This window comes from Hyla sarda, chromosome 3, assembly GCF_029499605.1.
Source record: "Hyla sarda isolate aHylSar1 chromosome 3, aHylSar1.hap1, whole genome shotgun sequence".
NCBI classification, from domain to species: Eukaryota; Metazoa; Chordata; class Amphibia; order Anura; family Hylidae; genus Hyla; species Hyla sarda.
Window position 1 is genome coordinate 69,229,365 of NC_079191.1, and position 17,660 is coordinate 69,247,024.

General features: G+C 44.7%; 1 protein-coding gene across 4 annotated transcripts in view; it reads right to left on the reverse strand.

The window, feature by feature from the left end:
* The window catches only part of LDAH (lipid droplet associated hydrolase), a 289,096-nt gene extending 271,838 nt beyond the window's left edge, over positions 1-17,258 (reverse strand). Inside the window, exons 1-2 of one of the 4 annotated variants that reach the window (XM_056564285.1) lie at positions 17,151-17,223; positions 9,831-10,035 (exon numbers count right to left, since the gene is read on the reverse strand). Coding sequence is in view for 1 of the 4 variants with exons in the window: in XM_056564282.1 (XP_056420257.1) it covers positions 17,151-17,155 (5 nt within the window). In the remaining 3 variants the exon portion in view is untranslated. Of the gene's footprint in view, positions 1-9,830; positions 10,036-11,200; positions 11,319-17,128 lie in introns of those variants that run through there. The other 3 variants (XM_056564286.1, XM_056564283.1, XM_056564282.1) reach the window with 3 other exon arrangements.
* Between the last annotated feature and the right edge of the window lie 402 nt (positions 17,259-17,660).

Genomic DNA, 17,660 nt, shown 5'->3' on the forward strand with positions numbered 1-17,660 from the left:
AATCAGCACAAAAACTGTCCAAGAAGCTACATGCCAGCCTTACATCACCAAGCTCAATGCCAGTGGAAATGTTCTGTGGAGCGATGGGATGAATCACACTTCTCTATCTGGCATCTGATGGAAACCAGAGTATTCCAAGTGATGGCATACTAACATCATGACTGGCATAGCCAATAGCCAAAGTCATATGAAAGACCATAAAACAATGAGCTGATCTCCTGACCAAAGGTCTCTCCAGTGGAATCATCTGGCTAGTCTTCTCCTGCAGTGTTATAAAGCATCACATGTGATTCATTAAAATGAATTAGCTGGACTCATTACCCAAATGATAGAGCTCTGGCTAGAAGGTAGGAGACTGCCCCAGTATAATTTATATGCCATAAAGAAATATTCCTATCTTTCCATATTATAGTGATGGTAAACTACTAGGATTATTAATGCCTAAATGTAAAGGAATAGCTTCTCTAAGCAGTTGCCATACGAGACTAATAAAAAGCTTCTGCCCGCCTCAGTTTGCAGAAGTAATGTAGCATCATACAGGTGACTTACTAATATAATGTTTTGAAGATGTCTCCTTGCTATAAGTGAATACAATTATTCTTGGTTAGGTTCAGCTATATTTTATCACCATGAAGACAAGCCTAGAGAGAGAATTGTAATGTGGCTGTGGTTTGCTGAGACTGATAAAGTTCCCTATTACAGGGTTATTCTCAACAGGGATAGCATATTACTATGATATGAAATCACTTTGAGGGGCATTTACTAATCTTTTACTATGTAGTCTGGTTTTTACCCTGTTTTTTTCTACTTCATTTTTGACAATGTGCGACAAATTTACTAAATTGTTGCACAGCGTTAATAAATTTGGCACACATAGGCAAAAGTGGTAAATTTACTTCATGTAGTAGAAAAAATAGTCTGTTCCTTTTTCCTGCTGTCTGAATAGGTATGGCTGCTAGGTTTCCTTCTGGATCTTTTGTTTTTGAGTTTTGTTTTTTTAGCTTTTTCACCACATCTAAATAATTCAATAACTAAATTGTAGTCATGGCTCAGAATAGTGGTAAACGGCGTTTAGTGTGTGTGTGTGTGTGTGTGTGTGTTTATTACATTTTTTTAACGCAGTTTTTTCTTCCGAAATGTACTTACACTTTTTTTTTTTGTTACTTCTTCTACAGATCCGTGTATCCTGTGGACTCCTTCGGATTCGGTGGACTACTTCGACAACCAGCGTTTTTCTTTGCTTGATGTTAATAAAATGGTTAACGAGGGCTTGTGGAGGAGTGTTTTTTTGTAATACATTTTTTTTTAAACCTGTTGTGTTTTTTTACATTACTGGACAGGCTTAGTAGTGGAAGCTGTCTTACAGACGGAGTCCATTACTAAGCCGGGCTTAGCGTTAGCCACAAAAACAGCTAGCGCTAACCCTTAATTATTACCCCGGTACCCAACGCCACAGGGGTGTGGGAAGAGCCGGTACCAACAGGCCCGGAGCGTCAAAAATGGCGCTCCTGGGCCTAGGCGGTAACAGGCTGGCGTTATTTAGGCTGGGGAGGGCCAGTAACAATGGTCCTCACCCACCCTGGTAACGTCAGGCTGTTACTGTTTGGTTGGTGTTTGGCTGAGAATAAAAATAGGGGGGACCCTATGTTTTTTTTTTTTAATATTTAATTATTTATTTAAAAAAAAACGCACAAGGTCCCCCCTATTTTTATTCTCAGCCAAATACCAACCAAACAGTAACAGCCTGACGTTACCAGGGTGGGCGAGGACCATTGTTACTGGCCCTCCCCAGCCTAAATAACACCAGCCTGTTACCGCCTAGGCCCAGGAGCGCCATTTTTGACGCTCTGGGCCTGTTGGTACCGGCTCTGGGCCTGTTGGTACCGGTGGCATTGGGTACCGGGGTAATAATTGGGGGTTAGCGCTAGCTGTTTTTCTGGCTAACGCTAAGCCCAGCTTAGTGATGGACTCCGTCTATAAGACATCTTCCACTACTAAACCTGTCAAGTAAAGTAAGGAAAAAACACAACAGGTTTTAAAAAAAATTTATTACAAAAAACACTCCCCCACAAGCCCTCGTTAACCATTTTATTAAAATCAAACAAAGAAAAACGCTGGTCATCGAAGTAGTGCACCGAATCCGAAGGAGTCCACAGGCTACACGGATCTGAAATGAGAAGAAAAAAAAAATAATTGGGTTAGTACATTTATTATCACCTGCTCACACATCTCCCACCCCGCACGACTACAACTGCCAGCATGCCCTTACAGTAAGGACATGCTGGGAGTTGTAGTTGTGTGGTGCAGGAGATGTGTGGGCAAGTGACAAGCCTGTCCCCTGCCCCCAGCTGCAGGACTACAACTCCCAGCATGCCCTTACAGTAAGGTGGGGCGGAGGCCGGGCACAGTGTTTCCCAACCTGGGAGTTGTAGTTTTGAAACATCTGGAGGCACCCTGGTTGGGAAACACTGTTTTAGGCCAGTGTTTCCCTACCAGGGTGCCTCCAGATGTTGCAAAACTACAACTCCCAGCATGCCTGGACAGCCAAAGGCTGTCTAGGCATGCTGGGAGTTGTAGTCTTGCAACATCTGGAGGCACCCTGGTTGGGAAACACTGTTTTAGGCCAGTGTTTCCAGACCAGGGTGCCTCCAGATGTTGCAAAACTACAACTCCCAGCATGTCTGGAAAGCCAAAGGCTGTCCAGGCATGCTGGGAGTTGTAGTCTTGCAACATCTGGAGGCACCCTGGTTGGGAAACACTGTTTTAGGGCTTGGGCAACTTACAGGCTTCCGTAGGATCCAGCGCCGCGCGACAGTGCCGCCCGACGATCTCCGTCACCGATCGTCGCTGGAGCCTCGGAAGGGTAAGTGAACGTCTTCGCCGGTCCCCTTTAGCTGTTTAGTTTTGCAACAGCTGGAGGACTACAGTTTACAGACCACAAACCAGTGGTCTGCAAACTGTGGCCCTCCAGCTGTTGCAAAATTACAACACCCAGCACGCCCTAACAGGCAAAGCCTTTGGCTGTCAGGGCAGGAGCCCAGGCTGACATTACAGTGCAGCCACCCGGGCTCCTCATACGGCCTCCCCGCTACCCTCACTTATGGGGACACTGATATCCCCCCTTGTCTCCCGCCCGCGCCGCTCAGCTCCCGCTGCTACAAGACTACAACTCCCAGTGTGTCCTCACTGTAAGGGCATGCTGGGACTTGTAGTCTTGCCACAGTTAGCAGACAGATGGGAGTTGTGTGGCGCGGCAGGTGAGAGGGGGGGGATGTAAATCACTGCAGTGTCCCTGTAGCGAAGTGAGAGTAGCGGGGAGAAAGTATGTCGGAGCCCGGGCGGCAGTAGCTTTTCCTGCTCCATGTTGGAGCTGGAGTAAATTTAGTCAATTTTTACGGCCGTTGCAACAGTTTATTGCGCAGCTGCGACTGTCGCAGTTAATAAATACCTGACCACTGCAAGTCAAAAATGCAAACTAGCGTAAATCAAGAGGGAAAAAAAATTGACTTTCTAGCTCTTGCTAGAGAAAGTCGCACAAAAAACAGGGTAGGTGCAATTGCGACAATTTAGCGCCAAAAATAGTCAGAAAAAAATGACTAAACCCCTTAGTAAATGCCCCTCTTTATGATTATGCAGGTCCAACCAATGGGACCCCCACTGATTGTGAGAATGAAGGGGGTATAGTGCTAACATACCGCTTCTTCCCCATACCCGTAATGCACAGCAGCCCCCTGCACAGCAGCCACCTACTGTTTAAAGGACCTTTAAAGGGTACCTTTCATCAAATAAACTTTTGATATATTTTAGATTAATGAATGTTGAATAACTTTCCAATAGCATGTTAATGAAAAATATGCTTCTTTCTATTGTATTTTTCCCGATCAGTCCTGTCAGCAAGCATTTCTGACTCATGCTGGAGTCCTAAACACTCAGAGCTGCCAGCCTGCTTTGTTCACAGCCAAACAGGCTGTGAACAAAGCAGGCTGGCAGCTCTGAGTGTTCTCCTTTGTGAACAAAGCAGACTGGCAGCTCGTAGTGTTTAGGACTCCAGCATGAGTCTGAAATGCTTGCTGCCAGGACTGGTAGGGAGACCCCTAGTGGTCATTTCTTCAAAGTGGAAAATTAAATAGAAAGAAGCATATTTTTTTAATAACATGCAATTGTGAAGTTATTCTGCATACATTCATCTATAATATATCAAAACATTTTTTGATGAGAGGTTCCCTTTAAGGGAATTGGCTGCAAATTGTTTTATAGCATGGCAGGAAATTGGGGAAGTACCAAGGTAAGTAGCCAGGTTCCTCTCCCCAGTGGCCAGGTATGTCCCCTTTTGTGCCAGGATAAAAAAATAAATAAAAACAAAAAAAACACACTGATCTTGTTTCACCCAGTACAACCGTCCTCCACAATGCAGCCGCTGATGAGTAACATCTTCAGTGCCTGTGTCGGATTAGAGGTCATGGACTGCTCTGATTGTCAGGCATTTTTCAACTGCATTTGCATGTGCGTATACAGGTGAAAGTGGCGCTTGTTTGCCTGGGGATCTGTGGCTAATGTCTAAGATTCCATATTAGTGAGCACAGGTGACAGTCTTGCGGTCAACAGATAAAAAAAATAATATATGGACAAAAAAAATTATCTTGGGGGAAAAACACTGCCCCATGTCCCAGTGCTATGGAGCCAGTCGGGCCCATGGTAGGGTGAATTGGTGAACGACAGGGTTCGTTTCAGGGCTTGGCCTAGGCTCCTTACTTCCAGTGAAGGAAAATCTTGTTGCTTTACCATGCTAAAAACTTTTTGGAGCATCGCACGCTTCCTACTTTGTGAGAACAGTTCTGGTTCAGCTCTTTTCTGTTCCAGCATAACTGTGCTCCAGTGCACACAGCAAGGTCCATAAAGGCAAGAAGAAATTCAGACGTGTGAATGGGATTGCGGAATCCCATAGAAGTCTATGAGCTTTTATTTGAGGTGGAATTCCGCAAGCGGAAATTCTGCCGTGTCAATAGACCCTAATAGGGAAGAACTTGACCAGCCGCCCTGAGCCCTGACCTAAACCCAACTTATCACCTTTGGGATGAACTAGAGCGGAGATTGTTAGGCCCTCTCATCCAACATCAGTGTCTGACCTCACGTGTTCTTCTCGGTGAATAGGCAAGAATCCCCACAGACACCTCCAAAATCTCCAAAGGGGGGACCAACTCTATATTTGTGACCATGGATTTACAACAGGATGTCCTAAAATCTCCTTTAGGTGTCCCCGTACTATTGGCCATATAGTGTATGACATGGATTATTATTACACATAGTGATCCTTTAAGGTGGAAAAACTCTTACAGCTACAATTTTCCTGTTCTCATAATTCAGTAATAATATCTCAAAAGCCATATGAGAACCTGGACTGAGTCTCCAACACAGGTATCTTTGTTTTGCGGCAGACATTCATCACATCTGCGGGGCAGCGCTGATTTTGTATACAATGCTTACAGGGGGAAAAAGTTGTTTTCATGGAAGGTGCATTCATTCTGCAGCCGTGCCGTTACTTTATCGAAACCGCTAAATGTCACCCAGATAAACGATGACAAATTTGCCTTCTTTATTTACGGGACCTTTCAACAAGACTGCAAATGGTAACAGGTGTCTATGACATCACCAAACTGATTAAAGAAAAAAAAAAAAACGTTTCCCTCTTCTGAAGTTGAAGTGATCACATGACCCGCTGTAATTATAGATGTGTTGTCATGACGCCAGCCAAGACATTTGGATGCCGTTCAAGCCCCACGTAGCCGGCTATACAGCTGCTTTTACATTACCTCTGCACACATTTTTCCGACCGATGGTGATCATAAGTTTACTCTGACAAAGCCGCTCTTTATATCATAATGGTGTACTCCATCTACAATAAGACAAACACTGGATGCTAGGATGCACTTACCCTAAATATAGGTTTCCTCTATTGATAGGGGAATTATATGTAACACGAGTGGGACCAAATGGGTCCTAGGTAAATATGACCGCATGTTATGGCTCACCGCTTATGTAGAGGGCGGTCAAAATCTTGCACAAATCTAGTGTTAGACCTATTTCCCCTCATGTTTTTATTTTTTTATAGACTTAGCATGTACTCCCGGGAAGCGCTGGATGTTCACACTAAAGTTTTCTATGGGATTTTATTTGCTGGACAGAGGGCAAAAGAGGGTTCTTTGCTAGATTGGTACACATCAGCATAACGCAAAACATATAGGGGGAGGGAATTTTATCATTATATTTACACAGCATTTTGTGTACAGTGGTCCCTCAACATACGATGGTAATCCGTTCCAAATGAACCATCGTTTGTTGAAACCATCGTATGTTGAGGGATCCGTAAATGTAAAGTATAGGACAGTGGTCTACAACCTACAAGTTGGTCTACAACCTAGGACAGTGGTCTACAACCTACAAGTGGTCTACAACCTGCGGACCTACAGATGTTGTAAAACTTCAACACCCAGCATGCCCGGACAGCCAACGGCGGTCCGGGCATGCTGGGAGTTGTAGTTTTACAACATCTGGAGGTCCGCAGGTTGAAGAGCACTGGTATTGGAGGTTATACTCACGTGTCCCCGCCGCTCCGGGCTGTCACCGCTGCCCTGGATGTTGCCTTCCATCGATGTTGCTGTGTCCCCGGGGTGTCCCCGACGCTCCGGCAAGGCCTCTGCTTCCCCGGCATCCTCGCTCTCACGTTGCCGCCATCACGACGCTACGCACGCCGCTCCAATTGGATGACGGGACGACGATGGAGAGCGCCGACGATGCAGGGGATCCCGAAGAGGACGCGCCTGAGCCCCGAGGACAGGTAAGTGATCGTCAGCGGACCACACGGGGCACCGTAAACGGCTATCCTGCGGCAGCTGAAGCAGTCAGCGCTGCCGGATAGCCATTTATGCGATGGCCCCAACATACAAAAGCATTGTATGTTGATGCTGCCTTCAACATGCGATGGCCTCTGAGAGGCCATCGTATGTTGAAATGATCGTATGTCGGGGCCATTGTAGGTCGGGGGGTCACTACATATTTGTCGCAATTTGTCAAGAAAATGTGACTTTTAACTTCTGCCCTTGTGCTCTATATGAAGTAAAATGTGTTTTTGCTTTTGTAGTGGCTACTGGTTTGTCACATGCAACTTTTTTTTTTTTTACGTACCAAAAAAGATATTTATAATGAACATCCACTTTTATGGGGGTGAGTACACATGAGGTATGCACAGGAAAATGGGGGTAAAAATTACTTGATTGTGACATACAATAATAATCACCTCCCTATTGTATGGAAAAGCAAAGAAGACTATTTCATATATGGGCCCCTATTAAAAAAACAAAGGCCCTGAGTGTAGTGGAGTTTTCTTTGTGTTTTTTTTGTATTTTTTTCCCCAACAGTTATTCTTCCTTGGTATTTACTATGGTTTCCCTATGTTTTGCACTTTACCCTACGTTTTGCTTTTTTTTACACATGCTCTGATATGTCGGATTTTCCTCAGCTCGAATCCACCACATTTTCTGTGGAAACCTTAGTGAATATGTTTGGATTTTTTGAAAATGTCTGGGGCATGCCCCTTTATTCAGGGAAGCCACGCCCCTTTTTCGTGTCTCTTAGTAAAATGGAGAGTAGGTTACATTTTTTTAATTTTTGGTGGAAATACTGGCGCAGACACAGTTTGTGGTGCAATGCGACACATTTTGGCACACAACCCAACAAAACATGTCGGGTTTACAATAGTAAATCAGGGCCAGTATCTATCTTTTAGGCTAGGTTCACACTACGGAATTTCCACCTGCAATTCCGCTTTGAAATTGCAGACAGACATTCTGCTTACTAAAATGTATTGTATAGTGAATGGGTTTCCATTGACAAATTCACACTTCGGAAATTCTGAAGCAGAAGTTGTGAACGGAAAATCCGCTTGAAAATTTCCGCCTGAAGAATGGCGTTGCTCATTCTTCAGGCGGATATACTCGCAGAACACATTGCAGTCTATTGGAGACTGCAGTGTCCGCGCAGTCCTAGTGCTGACTGATTCAGTCGCGCTGGCAGCACTTGGAATCTCCGGGTGGAAATGTTCCGTCTGGAGATTCCGCAGTGTTAACCTAGCCTTAAATGAGTGGCATAATAATCCACAGTGCAGGAAGAGAAAGAAAGTGAAGTCTTAAATATGATTTTTTTTTTTAAATAATTCTTTTCTGGCCTAGCTCAGGTCTAAGATCACCAGAATGCTTCACAAGGCCGGTAACCAAGACAAGGGGGCATTCTTTACGTCTAGAGGAAAGAAGGTTTCACCATCATCACAGAGATTCTTTACTGTAAGAGCAGTGAGACTATGGAACTCTCTTCCACATGATGTTGTGATGTCTGACTCAATAAACAAGTTCAGACGTTTTTCTGAAAAAATATAATATATATGCATATAACAATGCCACAGATAGAGGAGCCAACAGGGAATGAATATCAGCTGCTGCAACCTCAAAGACTGTGCAATAGTCTGCTGTAAAATGAGATGTTCTGGGCTGGGAACTGGCAAGATTGTAAAATGAGGGTAGTAGTTAACATCAGATGACTGTGATGAAAATCTGAGGGAGGGCAATGCTTTCTGGGAATTGCAGTACTGAGCAAATTCTTAATCCAGAAGTACAGGACTAAGACCCCCCAAAAATGGATTGTGGGTGGTTTCAGAACTGGGGCAGACAGATAAGCAATGCTGTGTGCTTCTGCAGCATGTTTTTGTTTTTTACCCAATGTTAGAATACTTCTTTTATAGGTAGAATGGAACATCCAACCATTCCCAACTAACGTTCTGGGCAATATAGCACTCAGTTAGACGAGGCAGGCAGGTGTTACCCAATAGTCATCTCCTGACAATTGTAAGATATCGGAATGAACAACAGCTGGAGGCTTCATGGTTGGGAAACACTGGTTTAGGACAATGGTCTCCACACTTTGGCTCTCCAGATGTTGCAAAACTACAACTCCCAGAATTCCCAGACAGCTGTTGGCATACTATGTTCACAGTGTTGCCTCCTAAATGTAGGACAGAAGTTATACATGTGCCCCAATGTTTTAGAACATCTAGTGCAGTGGTCTCCAAACTGTGGACCTACAGATTTACAATTTTCAGCCTGCCCAGACAGCCATCGGCCTACAATGTACACGATGCTGCCTCATAAATATAATCGTTCCCCTTTAGTCTACATATGCCCCAACGTTTTAGAACATCTAGTGCAGTGGTCTTCAAACTGTGACCCTCCAGACGTTGCAAAACTACAACTCCCAGCATGCCCAGACAGCCGTTGGCCTACTATGTACACAATGGTGCTTCCTAAATGTAATATCTCCCCTTTAGTCTGCATATGCCTTAATGTTTAACAAATGTAGTGCAGTGGTTTCCAAACTGTGATCCTTCAGATGTTGCAAAACTACAACTCCCAGCTGTCCGGGCATCCTGGGAGTTGTAGTTTTGCAACATCTGGGGGGGGGCACAATTTGGAGACCACTGGTCTATGACGTTATTGCACTAGAAAATCAGACTAGAGTGGGGACACATTAAAACAAGTAGTAGCCGCCTTTCTGCCTCCTTACAGCACTTATTTTGTGCCTACTTTAGTTAAGCTGTCATAGATCTCACAGTAAACACAGGTTTATGCCGCTATGTGCCAGATGCAACCTAAGATTTAGGGGGTAAGCGTCTTTACTTGGCAGGATTCCTCCCGAGGGGCAGGGGTCCTGATCTCGCCCTGTGACAGCACAATGGTAATATACGGCAGGTACTCTGGGGACTGAAAGCCCTTATTAGCACTTACTTTTAGGTCATTCTCTTCTGTCTCGTGTATTTTCCTTCAGTTCTATGGACATTTTTATAACTAGATCTGACAGCCGAGTTGTGTTAACCTTTTTCCACCTGCACAGAACCGGCAAGTCACTTTTTCCATTTCTCATTAAAAAGTCATTTCAGTGCCAAGACGTCCAGATCTTACAGCAGATCACGGCGGCCGCCATTCTCAGGCTCTGAAATTGGAAATGGTTGTTAGGTTTACGAGAATGCGGCAGTCATCGCAGATTGTGGTGTGATGTAACGTAACCCACCGTCCGGGACATACAGTAAAGAGGTGGGGCGCTGCAAATTCACATTACAGAATAATGTATACATTTCACATTTTGGTTGAAACTGAGGATTTTATTGTTATCTAACAGTACATCTATATCCAATACACACCTATGATGATGCAGAAGTGTGTGTGCATTATTTTTATATTGTGTTGCGCTGGTCACATCATATATTTGGACAAATGACAGGCAGCCCCTGGATAGAGCTGAAAAGGGTGAAAAGCTTGCACACACCCCTATACCAAACCAGTCACAGGAGTACATTTGTGCAAAATTTATTTCTTGCACACGTGATCAATTTAGCGCACCAACCAGTGCATTTGCTAACCACGGCTACTAAAAGTGCACAAGATGAATGATAAAGCCTTCGTAGACAACATAAAAATAGCGCTAAGTAAATGTGCAAAATAAAAGCACACTATGGGAAATTTATCAAAGCTTGTCCAGAGGAAACATGGCTGAATTGCCCATAGCAACCAATAAGTTCACTCCTTTCAATTTTCAGAGGCCTTTACAAAAATGAAAGAAGTGATCTGATTGGTTGCTATGGGCAACTAAGCAACTTTTCCTCTGGACAAGTTTTGATAAATCTCCCCCACTGTGCATGCAACTTGGCAGGTGCACACCAGTAGATAAATCCGCCCCCCCCCCCCCAAGTGTCTGCAGTAACTCAAGTGCATAATACTGTGCCGCCCCCTATGCAGAAACTGCAAAGTTATATAATTTCCTTATACAGAACCAGTCACAGGTTTATCACTTAAAGGGGTACTTCGGCGCTTAGACATCTTATCCCCTATCCAAAGGATAGGGGTTAAGATGCATGATCGCGGGGGTCCCGCCGCTGGGGACCACCGGGATCTTGCACGCAGCACCCCAGTTAAAATCAGTCCCCGGAGCATGTTCGCTCCGGGTCTGATTACCGGCAACCACGGGGCCGGCGGCGTGTGACGTCAAGCCTCCGCCCCCGTGTGACATCACGCTCCGCCCCTCAATGCAAGCCTATGGGAGGGGGCGTGACAGCTGTCACAATGCCCATTATTGCCAGTCTAATTGGTTCTAAAATTACCCACAGTATCAGATCCAATGCCCCCAAAGCCAGTCAAAGCACTGTAGGCAAAATGTCAGCAACAGGACTTCTCACAGTGCCAGACAAAACGCCCCACAATGCCAACCGCAGTGCCCCTCAAAGTGTCAGGCACAATGGCCTATATTTATCAAACTGTGTGAGAGAAAAAGTGATTTTTTGTGATTTTCCCACAGCAACCAATCACAGCTCAGCTTTCATTTTACCAGAACTGAGCTGTGATTGGTTCCTGGAGGGAAATCAATCCACTTTTTCTCTCACACAGTTTGATAAATCTGGGCAAATATCCCCAATGTCAGCCATAGTACTCCTCAGTGTCCAGTACAATGCCTCCAAAGCTGGCCACCGTGCTCCACCCAATTTTATGTACAGTGCCTCTAAAATCCATTTACAGTGCCCCTCAAAGTGTCAGGCATAATGGGAGAGATTTATCAAAACCTGTCCTGAGGAAAACTTGCTGAGTTGCCCATTGCAACCAATCAGATCCCTTCTTTCATTTTGCAGAGGCCTTGTTAAAAATGAAAGAAGCGATCTGATTGGTTGCTATGGACAACTGGGCAACTTTTCCTCTGCACTGGTTTTGATAAATCTCCCCCTCTGACCCCAAATCAGCTGTATTGCCCATTACAGTATCAAGCACAATGCCTCTCCAAGTATCAAGTATCACTAGAGCTCCAAGTTATCCTTATAATATCAGGCATAATGCACCCAAAATTCAGCCCCCCATAGTGTCAAGCACTACACCCCAACATTTAGCCACGGTGCCCCTTACTGTATCAAGCACAAAGCCCTCTAAGCCACAATACCATCAGACTATTGACACTGGGGGAGATTTCTCAAAACTTGTGCAGAGGAAAAGTTGACCAGCTGCCCATAGCAACCAATCAGATCGCTTCTTAAATTTTTCAGAGGTCTTAAAGAAGGGGTACTCCACTGGAAAAATTATTATTATTTTTCTTATCAACTGGTGCCAGAAATTAAATTTTTTTTTAATTACTTCTATTTAAAAATATTAACCCTTTCAGTACTTATCAGCTACTGTATGCTACAGAGGAAGTTCTTTTCTTTTTGAATTTCCTTTCTGTCTGACCACACTGCTCTCTGCTGACACCTCTGTCTACATCAGGAACTGTCCAGAGCTGGACAGTTCCTAAAATGGACAGAGGTGTCAGCAGAGAGCAGTGTGGTCAGACAGAAAAGAAATTCAAAAAGAAAATAACTTCATGTGGATCATGTAGCAGCTGATAAGTACTGGAAGGATTAAGATTTTAACCCCTTAACGACGCAGGACGTATATTTACGTCCTGCGCCGGCTCCCGCGATATGAAGCGGGATCGCATATGAAGCGGGATCGTGCATCATATCGCGTCGGTCCTGGCGCTCATCAACGGCCGGGACCCGCGGCTAATACCACACATCGCCGAAGATGAAATTTTTAAACGTATAAATTTTCCTGCATGTAGTTATGATTTTTTCCAGAAGTGCGACAAAATCAAACCAAGATAAGTAGGGTATCATTTTAACCGTATGGACCTACAGAATAATGATAAGGTGAATTTTTTACCGAAATATGCACTGTGTAGAAACGGAAGCCCCCAAAAGTTACAAAATGGTGTTTTTTCTTTGATTTTGTCGCACAATGATTTTTTTTTCCGTTTCGCCGTGCATTTTTGGGTAAAATGACTAATGTCACTGCAAAGTAGAATTGGCGACGCAAAAAATAATCCATCATATGGATTTTTAGGTGGAAAATTGAAAGGGTTATGATTTTTAAAAGGTAAGGAGGAAAAAACTAAAGTGCAAAAACGGAAAAACCCTGAGTCCTTAAGGGGTTAAAATAGTAATGATTTACAAATCTGTTTAACTTTCTGGCATCAATTGATTTTTGAATTTATTTTTCCAGTGGAGTACCCCTTTAACCACTTAGGGACCCAGGGCCTTCAGGTACTCCCCGACGCCCTGATACTTAAAGGGGTACTCCTGTGGAAAGCTTTTTTTTTTAAATCAACTGGTGCCAGTAGTGCTGGGCGATATAGCAAGAGGAATGCAGCGCAGGACAGTGAAGACGGTACCAGAGCCCGGGAAACGTTATTTTTAGTACAGTACAGATTTCTAGCGCCAGCGGCCTGCAACTCATATGAGGATGAGCAGAGGAGCGCTTGCAGTAACATGATGTGGGGACAGATGTGTGGACAGCGCAGCTGATAATTCATTGGGGGGGGTGTTGGAAGAGAAGCAGCGCCCAGGAAACATGGGGGGGGGGGATACCGTTAAATACTGTGGAACCGCCATCACTTACAAAAATACTGTGATACGCGTTTTTGCTCTTACCGCCCAGCTCGAGGTGCCAGAAAGTTAAACAGATTTGTAAATTACTTCTATTAAAAAATCTTAATCCTTCCAGTACTTTTTAGGGGAAATGCTTTTCTTTTTGGATTGCTCTGATGTCACGACCACAGTGCTCTCTGCTGACCTCTGCTGTCCATTTTTGGAACTGTCCAGAGCAGGAGAAAATCCCCATAGCAAACATATGCTGCTCTGGACAGTTCCTAAAATGGACAGCAGAGGTCAGCAGAGAGCACTGTGGTCATGACATCAGAGAAATCCAAAAAGAAAAGCATTTCCTCTGTAATATACAGCCCATAAAATGCATTGGAAGGATTAAAAAATTTTAATAGAAGTAATTTACGAATCTGTTTAACTTTCTGGCACCGGTTGATTTAAAAAATCTTTTTTCACGTGAGTACCCCTTTAAGGACCCAGGGCATACCTGCACGCCCGTAGGAATATCTATCAGCAGGCACTTCCACTTTCAATGTCGCAAGTTGGCCTGAAAGTCACATGTGAGAAGGGCGCAACCCCGACATGTCCCCTACAGCTAAGGCGAGCCCCCTTCCAATGTCTCTTCTCCCTCCTTCATGTCCCCTTGGCACAGAGTGCATACATGCTCCAAATGTTGCTAATTTTCAAATGGCAGTTTTGCTTAAAAATAGCCATTTATGTGCAAAATTTGCAATTTGTTTTTGTTCCCATCCTAAACCCTGGCCCAAACATTTTGTGGGCCAAACAACCCATTTTAAATAGGCACTGTCATTGCACCAAACTCTGTTCAGAGTAAGTATAAGAAGCTTTGTAATGTAATCTATAAACAGGAAAAAAAAATTCTCTATCAGGCGCATTTCCTGACATAAACCATCACCTTCCTAAACTCCTAATTCACACTGCACACCCTCCGTCTCAAACAGAATCAGCTCACTGACCGATTAGGTTACAGATGCCCAAACAGGTCTTTGGAGGGAGGAGGATTAGAGTCAAAAGCAAACAGATGGCAGGAGGTAGAAGTGAATATCACAGTTTATACTGCTCAGTACTGCTGTATAATGTCCTTCAGGCTGCTACCTCTGAAGGTGTGCTATACATAAATAGGGGGCACTCTTTCCTTTCCTGTGTGCGTGTGCAGTTTAGGAGTATGTTCACACAGTGGAATCTCTGCCCGCGGAATTCTTCTACTTGCAAAATCCTTAGGCGGTAGGACCACACTTGTGCCGTCCACTGATGGCAATGCAGTACGAGCGTAATTCTGCCAATGAACTTGCTCATTCTTTCAACATTAATTTCAGCAACGGAATACTCTGCCGCTGAAATTCCGTAGAATTCCTTAGAAGACCCTTTTACACCAATGTTGAGGTTCACATAGCGGAATTCCCGGGTGAAATTCTGTGTTGTAAAAATACCCTGAGGATCTGCCACCGAAGGACCGCTACAGGGTGCCTTTAGATGTGCCTGCTCGGAATGGCAATACGCCGCTACGAGCAGACACACTGCGCCACGCATGAGTGGTGTACTCGGACACATCGTAGCCGCTCTCCCTGCTCCCTGAGCTAGGCCGAGAGCAGCCGCGATGTGCGAGTATATTGCGCATGCGCGCGTGTATTGCAGCTCCGAGCAGGCACATCTAAAGGCACCCTGTAGCGGTCCTTCGGCGGGGATCTGCAGTGTAAAATACGCTGCTGTTCCGCTCATCTGAACAAACCCTTAGGGAGTTATCATAGATACTAGGCTCTAACCACTAGCGAGGGACAACTGAAAATTAAAGATGGTGCCTGCAGTGGGAAAAACTAGTGAATACAGACATATACAAGTTAAAGGGTTATTCCGCTCCCCAGTGTCTGGAACATTGAGTTCCTGAACGCTGTGTGCGGGCTTCCGTTTTCACGCCCGCCCCTTCGTTACCTCACGCCCCATCATGTGACGTCACGTCCCACCCCCGGATGTCGCGCCCCCTTCCCATAGACTTTCATTGATGGGGCAGGCCGTGACATAACAAGGGGGCGGGCCTGAACACGGAAGCCCGCACACAGCGTCCAGGAACTCAATGTTCCGGTGTGAGGTGGAATTTAGCGGGCGCTGGGGAGCGGAGTAACGCTTTAATGACCAGAAATAGGGCCGCTACTCATGTACACACACAGCAGCTTATCCTGAAAAGTCCTGAGAGTCCATGTACTGTATGCTTTAGGACAAACTGTTGTGAAATGATAAAAGGGTCACGAAAAAAACTTGGTAATCTAAATGACATGGAGAAGATAAGATAGCAGCATAAAGTCCATTTCGCTAATGCATAAGGCAACCACGTACACTTCTACATACTACACGGGATGAAATCCGCAGACATCCCACCTTGGATCACAGTCCCACTGACTACCGTGAGTAGTCCTCGGCGCTGTGAACACAGTGGATGTTTCACAACAGAACTTTCGATGAGAAATTAAAGGGGTATTCAAGGAAAAAAAATGTCAACTGGCTCCAGAAAGTTAAACAGATTCGTAAATGACTTCTATTAAAAAATCTTAATCTTTCCAATAATTATCAGCTGCTGAGGTTGAGTTGTTGTTTTCTGTCTGGCAACAGTGCTCTCTGCTGACACCTCTGCTTGTCTTGGGAACTGCACAGAGTAGAATAGGTTTGCTATGGGGATTTGCTTCTAAACTGGGCGGTTCCCGAGACATGTGTCCTCAGAGAGCACTTAGACAGAAAAGAACAACTCAACTTCAGCAGCTCATAAGTACCGAAAGGATTAAGATTTTTTTTAACAGAAGAAATTTACAAATCTGTTTAACTTTCTGGAGCCAGTTGGTATATAAAAAAAGTTTTTTCCTGGATAACCCCTTTAAGAGTCTGTACTTTTATAGGGACCTTCAGAGCCGAATGTCAAGTGAACATTCTCTCATGTGATCTCACTAATATGTTACAATATTACAAGGCTCTACAAACCACAGGCGCCAAGTTTTGTCCTGGAGCCTAGGTTTCTGTCAGCCCTTTAACATTTACCCGTCATGGACCAGGTCCTGCCTCTAATGACGGACATTGGGGATCACTTTGATGTCTGTCAATTAACTGTTTAAATGCTGTGATTGCGACATTTAAATTATGGCATCCATACCTGGTGGTCCAATCGAATGGAATTGCGGGGTGCGAATTGCTCTCAACGCCTCACTATGGCGGGGCAATTTTATGGAAGTCTGTCATGCGGTATGAGCCTAGGCGCTTTAATATGGCAATGTATTAATTCTGCGCAAATTTAGAACTGAGTCTGGCGGGGATATGATTTTGCAATGTGCCCAATATGTCAGTGTTTCCCATCTAGGAATCTCTCAGCTGTTGCAAACTACAACTCCCAGCATGCCCGGACAACCTTCGGCTGTCCGGGCATGCTGGAAGTTGTAGTTTTGCAACAGCTGGATTGGGAAACACTGCAATATGTGATTTACTCTACTGAACCTAGGAGGATCTATCACGTGATGACAAGTGTCAATCACAATGACTGACAGGAGGCATCAGAGCCGCGGCTGCCCCCTGGTGTACACGCAGGAGATCACCTGCTAGAGGAAGGACAGTGAACAGGACATGTACCGGGGTTATGGCTGTGCTGTACCTCATACAGAACCGGAGCAGATCCTAAAGTGTCAGCACCGCATTCACACACCGGAGCAAAACCAGGAATCAGCCGCTTTCCTTTCAAGCTCCGCCCCCTCCGTCGGACGTCATGACGTCATGCCGAGAGAGAGAAACCGAAAGTACTGGAGAAGCTGAGGATCTTCTCTGTTTGTTACTGGCAAAGAGGGCAGAGCAGTTACCGACGGGTTATGGTGTCCTAGTGTGTCTTAGTGATGAAAGGACAACATGTTATGAAGGGAAAGTAATTCCTTTTAGTAATTCCTTAGGCACAGCTGAGGGCATGGTGGAAGTTGTAGTTTTGCACCGTTATCGAGCCACATTATGGGGAACTCTGATTGCGCCATTTTTCAAACAGTAGGGGGAAGCGTACGGTAAAAACTGTGCACAGTGTTTTTTTTGTTTTTTTTTTGTGCATTGAATTTTCTTACGTTTTTGCGGTATTTTTATGTTGCCTGCACAGGCTTTATCATTATCATTTCTTGTGCGC